The sequence below is a fragment of the Scyliorhinus canicula genome, chromosome 13 (assembly GCF_902713615.1).
Source record: "Scyliorhinus canicula chromosome 13, sScyCan1.1, whole genome shotgun sequence".
Lineage (NCBI taxonomy): Eukaryota > Metazoa > Chordata > Chondrichthyes > Carcharhiniformes > Scyliorhinidae > Scyliorhinus > Scyliorhinus canicula.
The window spans coordinates 45191569-45207383 of NC_052158.1; the positions used below are offsets into that span (position 1 = coordinate 45191569).

The 15815-nt window shown below is 45.2% G+C and overlaps 2 protein-coding genes across 2 annotated transcripts in view; both read left to right on the top strand.

Annotated features, from left to right (window-relative positions):
* Positions 1–3572, top strand: part of LOC119975585 (zinc finger protein 91-like) — a 69971-nt gene extending 66399 nt beyond the window's left edge. Inside the window, exon 10 of the mRNA XM_038815372.1 lies at positions 1578–3572. Within this exon, the coding sequence (XP_038671300.1) occupies positions 1578–2455 (878 nt within the window). The 3' untranslated portion in view covers positions 2456–3572. The remainder of the gene's footprint in view (positions 1–1577) is intronic.
* The window catches only part of LOC119976643 (zinc finger protein 721-like), a 999221-nt gene that overhangs the window by 838109 nt on the left and 145297 nt on the right, over positions 1–15815 (top strand). The gene's annotated exons all lie outside the window — the stretch shown is intronic.

Genomic DNA, 15815 nt, shown 5'->3' on the forward strand with positions numbered 1-15815 from the left:
ACGAACAAATCTTCACCAAAAACTGGACTAAAAAGGCCATAAAACACAGCTCTGGCAGAGGCCACCAAACATGCAACCTCCACCCACATGGCTCAACTGGAAGCAGGTAGCTCTTTTTAATGACAGGAAAAAACTGGGTTCCCTTAGTTGAGGGTTCGATTACCAGGGGGCACAGATTTGAAGTGATTGATAGGAGGATTGGAGGGCACATAAGGAAAATCTTTTTCACCCAGAGGGTGATGGGCATCTGGAATTCACTGCCTAAGTTGGTTGTTGAGGCTGAAACATTCAACTCATTTAAAAGGTAACTGGATCAGCATCTAAAAAGCTGTAATCCACAAGGCCAAGGACCAGGTGCTGGAAAGTGGGAATAAAAATGAGTGACTGGTTTCTTTTTTCACTGACATAGACACGATGGGCTGAATGGCCTCGTTCTGCACCATAACCTTTCTCTGATACTGTGCAGAGTCTTAGAAGGAGAAAATGATTCAACTATTTTAGGTCTTTGTCCACTTTGAAAGTTGTTGCGATAGCAATGAACATATCACAACATAAGTGTTTTATTTTTAAAATTATACTAGGTGAGATCATAAGCCCTCACACAGAATTTGGGATGTGCAGTCTGAGTGAGTGCAGTGTATCTGATTTCCCAGGATAAACCAGAACCCTTCAGTCAGCTACACTGAAGAAATATTTTACTCAGCTTCTAGCACTTTCAAAATCTCCATCGAATTAACATTTCTGCTAAGTATTTTTTATATTAAATACATACTCGAAGGGTACAATTGGTTTTCACCAGCAAGGTTTCAGCTCAGTGAACTTTTAGCCCGTTTTACACCCCGCACGACTGTCTTTTCCATTGCCCTCATGGTGCCAGGGTAGATGGGGGTCTGGGCGGAGGAAAGAAAATAGCTGCATTGTCTGGTCCAGCATCCCTGTTGGAAACAGAAGGAATGTGACAGTCAAGTGAGGGAGAAGTAAGGACCTGTATCTGATCCCCACACAGGGGAATAGCAGACTGGCACTCACTGTGGAACAGTCTCTAACTGAGGAGTCAGCACCTTCAGCAAAGGAAGAGAGGGAGTTGGAGGAAATCATGTTTCCTTTTCCTGTTTTACAGAAGGATTGCACTGAACTACATCAGAGAGTACAGAGAGGATAGACACCACAGAGCGATCCTGACCATCAAGCAAGGAACAACCGCACAACTGCAGGAAGACAACCAGTCACAGCATTGCTCAACACAGAGAAGGTTGGACAGTGAAATCATCATCTAGAAATTGGTTGGGTCAAGGGCAGCTTTGACATATCATCAGATCTGAAACTGGTTAATGGTGTGGAACCTTCCATCAGAACCAGCCTTTCCGAAGGTTCAGCTCTGGGTGATCGGTCAGGGTGAGGCTGGGAAGAAGTGTGAGTGGACTCCCAAATGTGGTGAGTGCTTCAATGATTCATCGAGCCTCATGAACCACTGACTGATTACTACAGGTGAGAGCTGTTCAAACGTGAGGTGGAGGGATCCACAGGCTCAAAGATCTCCTAATACGCAAGGTGCATCTTCAACAACCATTGTTAAGTTAAGGGCAGCCACATGGAAGAGAAACGATTCAAGTGTGAAGATTGTGATAAAGCTTTTGTGACATCTTCGAGCCTCCAGATGCACCAGAGGATTCACACGGGTGAGAAACTCCTCAAGTGTGAGGTGTGCAAAGCGTTCTTCACCAATTCATCCAACCTCCTGAGACACCGGAGGACTCACACAGGAGAGAGACCATTCATGTGTGACGTGTGTTACAAATCATTCTCTCAGTCATCGACCCTCCGCAGCCATCAACGCATTCACACAGGGGAGAAACCATTCACATGTGAGGTATGTGAGAAATCATTCACATGGTCATCAAACCTTCTCAGCCACCAACGCACTCACACCGGGGAGAAACCATTCACATGCGAGGTGTGTGATAAATCATTCTCGCGGTCATCGGAGCGCCGTGTCCACCAACGCACTCACACAGGGGAGAGACCATTCACGTGTGAGGTGTGCAACAAATCATTCTCCGAGTCATCGGCCCTCCGAGAACATCACCGCATTCACACAGGTGAGAAACCATTCACATGTGAGGTCTGTGACAAATCGTTCTCACGATCGTCAGACCTCCGCGTCCACCAGCGCACCCACACAGGGGAGAGACCGTTCACATGTGAGGTCTGTGATGAATCATTTGCGCAGTCATCCACCCTCCGTGTCCACCAACGTATTCACACAGGGGAGAGACCATTCAAGTGTGAGGTGTGTGTCAAAGCTTTCTCACAGTTATCAAAGCTCCTGATCCACCAGAGAATCCACACAGGGGAGAAGCCATTCATGTGTGACGTGTGCTACAAATCATTCTCGCAGTCATCAAGCCTTCGCAGACACCAACGTGTTCACATGATATTAACCGTTCAAGTGTGAGGAGCGTCTGGTGCATCAAAGGATCCACACGGGGAGAAACCCTTCGAGTGGGAGGTTTGCAATAAAGCTATCTTGCCACCTTCAATGTGAGGTATCCATCTGAGTTCTGTCAGAAACCTTTCACACAGTTGTCAGATCCCCAGAAATCAGTGAACCCACATGGGGACCACCTCACCAAGTTCTTGCCAATCTGTCATCAGAGTGTGAATCTCTACACAAGCTCACTGCAAAGGATGTTCAGTGGTGTTGGGGTAAAGAAGCAGCTTCCACTCACCTCAAACAACTAGTGACAACAAAGCCAGTGCTGAGGTACTATGATGTCAATGATGAAGTCAACTTGCCAGTGAAACAGGACTTGGAGCAACCCTCATGCAGCGAGGACAACCAGTTGTGTTTGTATCCAGAGCATTAACACAAACTGAACAATGCTATGTACAGATTGAGAAAGAGTGTCTAGATATTGTCTTTGTGAACATTTCAACCAGAACCTATTTGGGAGAGAGAAAGTGAAGGTAGAATCTGAGCAAAAAACACTTCAAAGCATCTTTCTCAAACTGCTTCTATCTGCTCCAAAGTGTTTACAAAGGAAGTTACTTCATTTGCAGAGATATTTGGAACTAAAGACCTGAATGTTTTAAAGATTGTGGGCAGCATTTTCCCTTCCTGCCAGCAGCAGGCATCTTTGCGGAAGCACAGGAACATTTGGAGAGCGATCACAAGTCAACTTTTGGCTGCTTTCCAAACTTTCCTGTCCTAACCACGATGCTTTTTGCTGCTGACGGGACTGAAAAATCCAACCCTCTGTGTGTAATGCACCTGTTAGAACAGACTAGAAAGAACAAATACTTTTTTTGTTCATGTGTGATAATTTTTTTGAAAGACTGTGTGTAGTGTTCAATAGTTTGATCAAAATGTATTTGATTATGTTAGTTGATTCTCTGATCTTTGACAGCGCTTGATTGCTTAAGCTGGGGTTGAAGCTTGAGAGCTAATTAGACAAAGAAGCTTCTAGATAGAAGATCTGGGCTATGTCAGAGAACACCAGTTGGGTATAGAATTCTGTAATTCAGTCGATATTATAAAGTAATGTGAATAAACCTCTTCAGATTTTGAACTATTGTCATCTCTGCATTGTTCTGAACTGAAGCAGATATTCAAGAAAAAAAGCAAACTGGTGAATACACGACACTGTATCTGGCATAACTTGCAATTTGCATGGAACAACTTTTTTATGAGAAGGGGAAGGTTTGGATAAATGTCTTTGCAGACTGTTTACACATTAATGTGACCTAACGTTATCAAATATAAATAAAGATTCAAGGGCAGTAGTCATCTTTACACACCACATGGAGCATTGTTTCAAATTTAAATTGCTCCAAATAGGAATAACAGGAGTTTCCTGAAACGGAGGTGACTTTGAGCAGCAGATCAAGTGTGGTTTAAACTTGTTATTGTCCCATCTGAATAAAACATCACTTATTGCAGCTGCTGCCTCAGTTCCCCTGGTAAATGTTTGACAGAGATTTCTAGTGTGGAAATAGCATTCTTCGTCCTCGTGGCTTTCAATCTGACAACAGCAGTGTGGGATGTGTAGCTTCGGACGGCAGATTAGAAGAGGAACATTACAGTATCCAAGAGGGAGGCACATGGGGCAGAGGAAATGTGTTTCTCCTGGATCTCCTCCTCTGTCTCTGTGGCTCGTTTTTAGGTGGTTAGAATTAGACTGTAACAAAAGGAGTCAGATTTATTAAAAAGAAAGCAATGAAAGGCAGAATCTCAATTGAGTTAATAAGTGAAGATCAAGGAAGCCATTTTGAGACAAATGGTCTGTATCCTGCATTATTGTATCACCACATTAAGATTAATTCAAAGCCTTGAATAAGCCAAGCCTTGAATAAACCTTGATTGAGTTATGTAATTCATGAATTACAGGAAAATAGGAATTAGTAGCAGGATAGGCCAAATGACCCTTTGATACTGCCCTTCCCTTCGATAAGATCGTGGCTTTTCCGTCTGCCTCCCATAACCCTTGACTTCGATCTATTAAAAATCTACCAAATTCAGTCTGAAATTAATTCAATGACCTTCTAAATCCCAAACTAGTAGCATCTCCCTCAGAACCACTCCCCTCCCCGGAGTCCGCATCACAGCCTTTCTTTGGATAGGTGCCTTGCTCACACATGCCACCTGCTATAACCCCACCCCACTCCCCCATACTAGCCAGGCCCACCACCTCTTTGTGTCTCTGTTGGACACAATAGACAGCCCACGGAGCAGACAAGGATGAATGGGGGTACGAGAGCGACGGGAAGGGGTTGCAAGGGCAATGGGAAGGGGTGGGAGCAAGGAATTAGGCAAGGCACGGTACAGGATAAGGGGGACGTGGTGACTGAGCTGTCAGACAAAGAACTTCCTACTTGTTAAGTCTAGAGGCTTTGTTTTTCCTTGCTCCTTCAGCCTGTAGATCCCTGGCCGCCACCTGTTCAGCGTCCTACAGATCTTCCTCGACCCAGACTGGTCCTCCACCTCCGCGAGGCCGCATTTTCCTCTTCCTTCTCCATCATGTCACCCTGCTGCTATGCCAGGTTGTGGAGAATGCAGCATGCGCAAGACCTTCTGCAGAGCTGCACCATAGATGCCAGACAGCAGAACTATATCTTGAGACCACTCAATGACACTCCTGGAGGCAGAGTGGGCCTCATTGTATCGGCTTTGTGCTTCAGCCTGGGGCCTCCACACTGGCGTCATTAGCTAAGACCTTAGTGGGTAAGCTTTGTCCCCCATTTACCAACTCCTCAGACGAGGGTGACCGAAGATGACGGGTACCCGAGTGTGCCAGGGTGTAGGCATCGTGCACGCTCCTGTGATAGTGTGCACAGACGTGCATGATGTCAAGTTGGTGGTCGCACACCAACTGGATGTTGAGGGAGTGGAACCACTTCCTGTTAATGAAAGGCACCGCCTGTCGAGTCAGGTCTCTAAGGTTGACATAGGTGACATCGATCGCCCCCTGGAACTGGGGCATACCCGATGGCAGAGAATACTACTGCACAGGCACACTGGCCTTGTCCAGGTTAAACATTATGTAGTCAGATGCCCGGGCATACTGGGTATCTGTCTATTTGTTAATGCAGCTGTGTTTTGATGTCTGCAATATACCACACAGGTCCCCGCTGGAGACTGGAAAGAGCCAGAGACAAAAAGGTTCAAGGCACTGTGAGTTTAACAGCCACTGGGAGTGGGTGTCCTTCTCTTAATAATAATAACCTTTTATTGTCACAAGTTACTGTGAAAAGCTCCTAGTCGCCACATTCCGGCGCCTGTTTGGGTAAGCTGGTACGGGAATTGATTCCTCTTGGTGCCAGCTCTGTGAGAACTAGGCATCGGTGCCATACAGTCTTCCTGTGAAGCCGGAGTCTTTGCCGGCATATATTGTCCAACAGCTCTTTGAAAGACCAGCATCTCCTGTAGTTGCGTGGCCTACAATAAGAACTTCTGACCCTCCCTTTTCGGCCTGACGGGCGGCCGGGACATGAGTCTCACCAGTAACACCCTGAGGTGGAAGACTCAAGTGGTGCTGGGTTAAGCCTGGGCTGGTCCCGGTGCTCTTGCCATGGTGTATCTGCCTCGGCAGAAGTTACCAGGAATATAGCTTGCGGGACTGGCCAAAATGCAATATTCATCTTTAATCCGTGAGGCGGATGAGAAGGCCAGAGACAGTCAGCGAGGTCACCCATCCCTTGATCCTCAGGTTGCTCCCAAAATCTCATGATCATCCTCCAGACGAAAACTGATCAAACCTCACCGTTCCCGCCACCCAGCGCAGTCTTGAGGAATTGCTGCCCACAACAGCCAACTTGCAAGGACACTGACCCATTGTCCCTCATTGTGGTCCAAGCATTGCGAACGGCAGCCGGATCCCAGGAGTTGTGAGGCAGCAGAGCTAATCACTGTGCCGCCCCAAAAGCCTCCTCAGTCAATGACGAATGCAGCGAATCCCGCTCCATTTGTCATTGGAATCGATTGTGTTCCTTGTGGTGTCAGTGCTAGCCCCTCAACGGTCATTGAATCGATCCAGACATGGTACTGGTTTTGCCATAGTAGAAGTCCGCGAATCCTGCCCCGCTGTCAACACTTAGTTTCAGGAACGGAGAATTCCGCCACTTATGTTCTTATTGCATTCATGCCACCACACTCAATGCATCAGGGCAGCCAATGCATGACCTGTGATTTAAAGCCCAATGGACAGTCCTAGATTGCCCCCCCCCCCCCCCCCCCCCCCCACCCCTTAGCCTGACCATGACTGTCTTGCCTTCCCTCTATGAGTGACATGCAACCAGCCCTTTGGGTTGTTCATTCTGTAGACTCCCTCCCTCCCTCCCTAGGAGAGCTCAGTCATTGGATTTAAATGAATGCGAATGAGTTCTGACTAGGTCCTCGCTGTGTCTGGGCAAAATCCTGATCACACCAGCTGAAACGGGTCGGGAGCACCAGGCACCGATTAACGTTTTGTGTCTCTCGCCAAATTCAGCGGAATTTGGGCCTGGTGTCACAGAATCACCCTCTTTGTAAATGCAAGTCTCTTTATTTTAAGATGTGAAGCAGACCAGGAGCCCTGATGAGAAATCATTCCCAACTTAGCCACATGTAAATAGATAGGTTAATAAATATCCTGATTTATCATTGAAGCTTTGTCCTGGGAATCAGACTGATTCCATTAAACCATCTCAGATATACCTATTCAGACACACTCAGCCAGATCCAGGCGTGAATGCTTTCTGAATGGGCTCTTGATGTCTATCGTTTTGAGGCTCTGATTTCCCTGCCCCTCTGTCCTATCTCAGTCCCAGGAACTGAAATTCAGATTGCTGAGTAACAATCTGTTGAGTGAAACAACCGTCCCGCCAGAAAAACACACTTGTCAGTCCAATAGGAAATGGAGGCAGTTCTTTGCAAACCAATAAGCAGGGGGAATGGACTGAAGGACAACTTGCACAGTAACATCACAAACTCAGTGAGTTCATGAGTCTGACCGAATTTCTACATGATGGCGAGACAGCAACTTTTTAATGTGGGGGTGCTGGTCCCTAAGGCTGAAGTAGTTGTTCATTTTCACTCATTATCCCCTGACGTGTCTAGCAATGAAACTTCAATCTCATTAAACAACTCTTTGGTTGTCAGATGCCTTGGTGAATCACGCTGACCAGTTCACCAGGAGGTCGCACATACCAATATTCAGTGAGATCTCATCTCGACATGGTCAGGTGACATTTTAGCCCATGTTTGTTTTTGGTCATTTTCCTGCAATCAGATGGCCGTCTACACTTTCCATCCTTACTCCCTCGGCATCGTCGCTTACATCCCACCCGGACCTGTTGACGTACTGACTTTAGATACCTCCTCTTTCCAAGCCTTTGATACTAACCTGTGCCTCAACTACCTCCACTTTCAGTGTGACCTGGGCAGCATCTTTTAACTTGCTGCAGTGCTCATTTAGTACCTCTGCTTCATCTGTGACCCCTTTTAGGCCCCTAATTGCCCACTCCCCCCTTTTAGTATTTATAAGCCTAAAATAAGGCTTTTGGATTTCCTTTCATGTCAGATTTATAGACGTTTGCAGCACGGTAAAGGTCATTCAGCCCAACATGTCCACGTTGGTCAACAAATATCTGACTATACTAATTCCATTTTCCAGCGCTTGGCCCATAGCCCTGGAGGGGACAGCAGTGCAAGTGAATATCTAAATATTTCTTAAATGTTACGAGAGTTTCTGAGTCAACCAGCCTTTCAGGTAGAGTCCCAGACTCCCACCACCTTCTGGCTGAAAAAGTGTCTTCTCAACTCCCCTCTTAACCTTCCACCTCTTAAATCTATGGCCCCCTTTCTACTGACCCTCTACTGACAGAAAAAGTGCTTTCCTCTCCACCCAATTATTACAACATCCTGGGCAAGTGAGCAGTCAATTCCAACTCCACTAATGTCGGAGTAATAACATGAGTGAATTAACCAATAATTCTTATAAAAATACCCCAAATTTTTGGCCATTAGCTCTCCAATAATTACAGTCACCAGGTTTGTCAGTTTAAACACAATTGCTGTTTATTTATAATAAGAACAAATATGTGGTGAATGCAGCTGCATAACTGCAAGCTAGTAGTTGACTCCCCCTTTAAGCACCCCACCCTCTACCCACACACAAGAGAGATAAACACAGAGGGGTGAAAAGGGACAAAAATAATAAGGATTAAGGTCAGAGTCCTTGCTTCAGATGATGAGTTCATCAATGCACTTTCTACACAGTACGCGTGTGGTTTAAAGTCTCTGCCCTACAGCCCGGAATAATCTTCCTTGCAGTTACCAATATATTACTGACAGCTTTTCCAGGAGTGCTTCAAACCAGCCTGTTCTGCAGAGAGAATTGGTTCCCACAGTGACCTTTTGGTGAGAATTCGCTGGTTATTTCTGGAAAAAACAGAGTGAGGAAAATAAAGTTTTTCTTCCTTAGCTTCCAAAAGTGAAACTAAAAACTCTTTACGTCTCTGAACCATTTCAGTGGGAAAGAACAATCACCACCTGTTACTGGATAGAGCATCACCTTGTAGGCCAATTCATTGGCCACCAGCCACATCAATCAATTTGGGTCATCACTGATGCCAGTCAAAGCAGCACAGTCTTTCTGTTTGAATTAAAGTTTCAGGCATCTTTGCCTTAAAGTCACAGATCCATTAAACATCCAAAATCAAAAATGTAACAGCAGAAATAAAAGCGAGGGGAAATAAGGGAATAAACAGGAAAGACCTTTACACTATCAATGCCCCATATAATTCAATACACCCTTATCAGGTCCCCTTTCAACCTCCGCTGCTCCAAGTAAAACAGTCCCAGCCTATCCAATCTTTCCTGATAGCTCAACATCTCCAACCCAGGTAGCATCCTGGTAAATCTCTTCTGTACCATCTCCAGTGCAATCACATCCTTCCTCTAATGTAGTGACCAGAATTACACACAATACTCCAGTTGAGGCCTAACCAGCGTTTTATGAAGTTGCTCTTGTATTCTACGCCTGTGGTAACCTGACAGGGCCTAGTTATGAGCACAATTAAAATTGGATATTCTAAATTAAAGGATTGGACATTTTCAATTAAACTACAGTCAGCACCAGTGAACAGCCTGATGGGAATTTGGATTTGGCCAAATTTGAATACACTGAACTCAGACAAGCTGCCAGGGCATGTCTGGACCTGCCCTGTCAATCATCCATCGTTACATAATTGATCCTATTGATATGCTATTCGATGGGCTGAATGGCTTAACTCTTCTCCTATGTCTTATGGCCTTATGCACTGGTCTATTGTCTGTAGTCCAGATCGAGCCAGTCTCTCAGGCACCCAGAATTCCTGCCGTACCTTATTTGGTAAGGCAGTACATGCAGACCACACCACCGGAGATGGACACCTGGGGCGAGCTCAGTTGTCCTGTCAACTGATCATCAACTGGACTATTGGGTGCTCAGACCCCCTCCTGAGGCTTCATTGGCAGAAAGCCAGAGGAAATAAAAAAAGAGCACGAAGGGAGGGGGATAAAAATAGCCACGGGGGCACATCAGAAGCGAGGACTCGACATGAGAGGTGACCTTGATCATCCAGAAGATTGACCAAAGAAGGAAGGAAGGAAGAAGCTGCCAGAGAGACTCACCTTCGTGACGATGGATCAGAGGGACTCACGAATCAGACCCACAGTTCCCTCAAGCCGCCTTTGCGAGTAGTCTCACTGAATCTTGAGTGTTTCTGGTATATATTTTGGTTTAATTTATGGGTTATTATGTGTTTAATAAAGTTTCATTTATACTTGTAATTGTCCTTTGTTCTCTTCAGTATTAAAGACACCTAGGTAAAACCGTTGAGTCAGTAAATTTGTCTGAAAGTATCTGAATTGGACAGGCGCAACAGCCTTGTCCAATAAAGGCAAGTTTCCCATGTGCCAGTCTCTTCCCACACTCTCTCTTTGCTTTCCTTTTTAACTTCCTCTCTGAACTTTCTACATTCAGCCTGGTTCTCATTTGTGTCATCAACATGTGTCAGAGCAATACTATGTGGTTATGAGGTATGGGATGTAATGGGGGAGGCATTACTAAAGCTGGCATGATAAACCCATTTGCTTGTGCGCATGGATAGTGTTTGAAGGTGAGGTTCCCTGGTGTCTTTACTAACAGTAGTTCTGCAGCTAATACCAGACATCGTAAAGCTCAGCTCCATTGTTGAATATTAATTCTCCATTTGCTTGATTATGTTCCCAGACCAGACCCCAATAGTGGCTAGGAAACTGCACCAAAATCCCAATATTTTAGTTTATTTTATACTTCGCTCCAGGAGTTATTGCATGAAAAAAATAGGGATTTGATGTTTTTAAAACAATATTAAATTCTTTAACATCGCACCCGAAAATAGCTTACAATTACCCCTTAAACAATACTACTCAATATAGTAAATACAATACCCTTAATCACTATCTTTATTCCTAATTAAACAACAAGCAATAAAAAACATACAGCTCTCCATCCATCCTACATCCCAATGACACAGAGTAATACTTACTTTCCAGAACAGATTTGGAACCTGTTAGAACCCCTGCAGATTCTGGCTGGATGTCTTCAAGAAACTGTTTTAACAGGTTTCTTTCAGCTTCCCCTTGTCCTCAGACAAGTCTGCACTGCTTTACATATTACTAATATTTGTTTTAACCATCTTACTGAGAGAGCAAAATACTTTACTTGTGGTCTAAAAGGGTAGCCAGATTAGAACTCAACTCAAAATGCTTTCTCAAAATGTCCAGATACCTTAACTCTACCCAGCAATGACATTCTCTCCCCAAGTTGAAAACAAATTAACTCCCCAGGCTGAAGCATAAAAGCTCCCCAGGCTGAAAACACATTAACACCCCAGGGACTCCCCTTAATCAAACAACATTGCATCAGCCCATGCTTTTTACTCTGGTCATTTTCACCTCTGGCTCCTAAAATCTTTCTGGTCTTGCAAAACAAGATTCTTTTAAAAACATGACTGCTGCAGTCAAACACTCTAACCCTGGCTTTTAACCCTTGAATTGCCAAATGTTTATAATCCAATATATCGGAAATCCTGCTTTCATCGCAGCTCTTTCTGGGATTTTCCTGGGACCATGATGCCTCCCATAGTGGCCTCATCTATTAAGTGCCACTGATGTTTACCTAACTGGTATTTCCATTGGGGTATGATTCTGAACATTACACGGTTGTATTGCTGATTTCTGCAATGGTCTCAACTTTTACTGATTATCCACCCCAACCTCCTTCATGGGAGCAGGAGTAGGCCGTCCTTCCTTCCAGCCTGTTCTGCCCTTCAATATCATCATGGCTATTCCTCTAGCTCAACACCATATTGCTGCTCTCTCCTATACCCCTTGACACCTCTAGAAATCTATCAATCTCCTTCTTAAACATATTCAGTGACGTGGCCTCCCTAGCCTTACTGTGGTTGAGAATTCCACAGGTTCGCCAACCTCTAAATGAAGACAAATGATACTAGTATCTGGACCAAACTTTACTCTACCCCAGATGAGTCTTGAACCTACAATCCGTGGCTTCAGGGATCAGTGCCTTATCCATTATGTCACTGAGGATGTGCTTTGTAAATGTCGACACTGATTAAGGCCCCATCTAACCCCCTTTCCCCTCCATTGCTCTCCATTATCACTTCTGAGGGGGGATGTTTAAGAAATACAAACATCAAAAATTGAACCAAAGTGTTGAGCAAACCTACTCCAAGCATCATGGTCAGTGAGTATTATCTGGAGTTCAACCAATCAGATAGGCTAATGCCCTTTCCTCGAACAGTTTGGGTTCCTTGAGTTGGGTCTGAGGATGAAATCAGATAATTTTTCATCTTGGTGAATTATCTTTCTTCAGTATCTTAAAATTAAATTCGTAAGCACAATTGACAAGGAAATGGGGAGTGCTTTCAGTGTAAAACAGATGATATTGGATCAGCTACTCATTATACACATCTCTCAGTTTTCATTGACGTCAATGGGCAAATGATGGGGCAGTAGCTTCGTGGTGATGTTACAGTTTGAGTGAATCGGAGGTTTGGACTAATGCCATATAATCTTGAGTTCACATCACACCATGCCAGCCTTTGAAATTTTAATTCAATTAGTAAATATCAAATTAAAACTTGTCTTGCAAATGATTGTCATGAATCTATTGAATTATTGTAAAAATCCATCTGCTTCACTACTGTCCTTTAGGGAAGGAAATCTGCCGTCCTTACCTGGCCTGGCCTACATGTGACTTTGATTTGGAAATGGCTGAACAAGCCACTGTATCATTTCAGTACTGAGAAGTCAAATAAGAATGAAACTGGACAGACCACCCAGCATCGACCTAAGCCCCAGAAACAACAATGACAAAGCCAGCCCTGTTGACCTTGCAAAGTCATCCTTACCGTCATCTGGGGGCTGAAATGGGGAGGGCTGTCTCAAAGACTAGTTAAAGCAACAGCGTGATATAGTCATACTCAAGGAATTGTACCTTATAGACAATGTCCTAGACACCATAGCACCATCTTTGGATGTATCCTGTCCCACCAAAAGGACAGACCCAACAGAGATATGGCAACACAGTGATATTCCGTCAGGAGGGAGTTGCCCAGGGAGTCCTCAACATCAACTCCTGACCCCCATGAAGTTGCTTGGCATCAGGCCAAACATGGACAAGGAAGTGAAGAAGCACTGATAGGAGCCAGGTCGCAGCATGTATTCTGGGTGAGGAACTTCATGTCCATCACCAAGAGGGGTTTGCTAGCACCACTACAAACCAAGATGACCAAGTCCTAAAGGACATTGCTGCTATACTGGGTCTGTGGCAGGTGGCGAGGGAACCAACAAGAGGAAAAACATGCTTCACCATAACCTCATTGTGCTACCTGCATCTCTATATGACAGTATTAGAATGAGTTACCACTGCACAGTCCTTCTCTAGATGAGGTCCCATCCTCACTTTGAGGCTGCCCTCCATCATGTTGTGTGGCACTACCACAGTGCTAAATGGAATAGATTTCAAACAGATCCAGCAACTCAAAAGTGAGAATTCATGAAGTGCCTTGAGCCATCAGCAGCAGCAGAATTGTACTCAACCACAATCTAATAATAATCTTTATTAGTGTCACAAGTAGGCTTGCACTAACACTGCAATGAAGTTACTGTGAAAATCCCTGAGTCGCTACACTGAGAGAGAATTCAGAATGTCCAATTCACCTAATAAGCACATCTTTTGGGACTTGTGGAGGAAACTGGAGCACCCGGAGGAAATCCACGCAGACACGTGGAGAACGTGCAGACTCCGCACAGACAGTGACTAAAGCCAGGAATCAAACCTGGGACCCTGGAGCTGTGAGGGTGTCCAAAAAAAGGTGGGGTTGGGTTACGGGGATAGGGTGGAGGTGTGGGCTTGGGGGTGTGTGCTCTTTCCAAGGGCCAGTGCAGACTCGATGGGCAGAATGGCCTCCTGCACTATGAATTCTATGATAATTCTATGATCTCGCTCAGCCTCAAAACAACAGAACACCGTCCATATTACTGATAGTGCTGGAATACTGATGGGAGGCACTACTGCCCCACAGCACCAGGGACCCGAGTTCAGTTCCGACCTTGAGTGACCGTGTGGAGCCTGCATTGTAGAGTTTCAATTATTCTACTGGCCTCCAGAAATTCTTCTGAAACAGTTCCAGCTGGCTGCCCGTGGATGTGTGTCCTGGCTCAACTGTGGCATTGTCGCCGGCCTTTTGTTCCCTTCGTCTTCGGGTACTGCAGCTAAAGGGGAAAGCGGCCGGAGAAAATTCCTCGGACAGTCATCAAAAGCAAGTGGGCCCTACCCTGCCCCACCTCGCTCCCCCCCCCCCCCCCCCCTCCGCCACCCCCCTCCTCCAGTGGATGCCTGCTATGGTTTGCTGTTTAGAAGCCGCAGTCGAGTGAATAGAATTAAGCTGAAAGAATTAAAGAGGCTTCAATCAAGAGTAAGAATATGCGAGAAAAGAGAAATGGTTCTGTAGACTATGTCAAGGATTTTCAAGAGTACCTCACTCAGCAAACACAGCACGTAAACATGATTTCGGGTTCAGTGTTAATGAAAAGGAACCAGAATTACTCCAGCCTGCTCTGGGACTGCAAATCATCAAAATGGAATCCACCATGCTTCTGTTGAAGTTTCTCTTGATGATGGCACTGGAATGATAGGAGAAAGAACGGTTGATGGAAAGCTGAAGTGTCAGGACTGTAACTCTGCTAGCAAAGGGATAGCACAGTTGATGGAGCACACCAGAACGCACACAGATAATAGATTTGACCGGAAATTAGCTTACACAATTCAAAACCAAATATTGAGTTGCTATGTTTGAATAATGTTTGGGCAGCACAATAGCACAGTGGTTGGCACTGTTGTTTCACAGCTCCAGGGTCCCAGGTTCGATCCCTGGCTTGGGTCACTGTCTGTGTGGAGTCTCCATGTTCTCCCCATGTCTGTGTGGGTTTCTTCTGGGTGCTCCGGTTTCCTCCCACAGGTCCTGAAAGAAATGCTGTTAGGTAATTTGGACATTCGGAATTCTCCCTCTGTGTACCCGAACAGGCGCTGAGTGTGGCAACTAGGGGCTTTTCACTGTAACTTCATTGAAATGTTAATGTAAGCCTATTTTTAAAATATTTTTTATTACTTTATCAGAGTTACAAAGCCAGAGCTCAGATTGTTGTCAGGGGCAAACCCCTAATCCAGCTCTTTGCCTGCTCCATAAACCAATTCAAATTGAATCCAATTCATGCTCCCCATAAGAGAGACATACCAGATCCAGGCACTATCTGACCTCACGCTTATCTTAGCCAAAAGGCATCAAGGATCACTTCCACTCTGGTATGGTGGGTTTGAGATTGCTGAAAAGTTCAGTGTAATCTGCAGACTCTGCCACACGGCAGCAGGTGGTGCTTGAAGGGTTGGGTTGACGAGTTGTTTGGGGGTTTGTGAACATCCTCTGATGGCCCGACTTCATCTCTGTACATTCATGATGATGCCTCTTGATGTGTTTGGTGCCTTCCTGCCTGAACTCCATTCTCCATTTTGGTCCGTCACAAGTCAAGGTCTCCCATGAGTCAGGGATTATATTTGACCTCTTACCGGAGGCTTGGAGGACATTCCTAAAGTTTTCCGCTGTCCTCCTGGGAATCTCCTACTGGGACTGAGTCCAAGCAGGGCAGTTAGTTAGTGGGAGTTGAGGTTAGATAAATGTACACTTCCATCAGCTGCTTGTTAATCCCACTTTATTTCTGAGTCCACAGT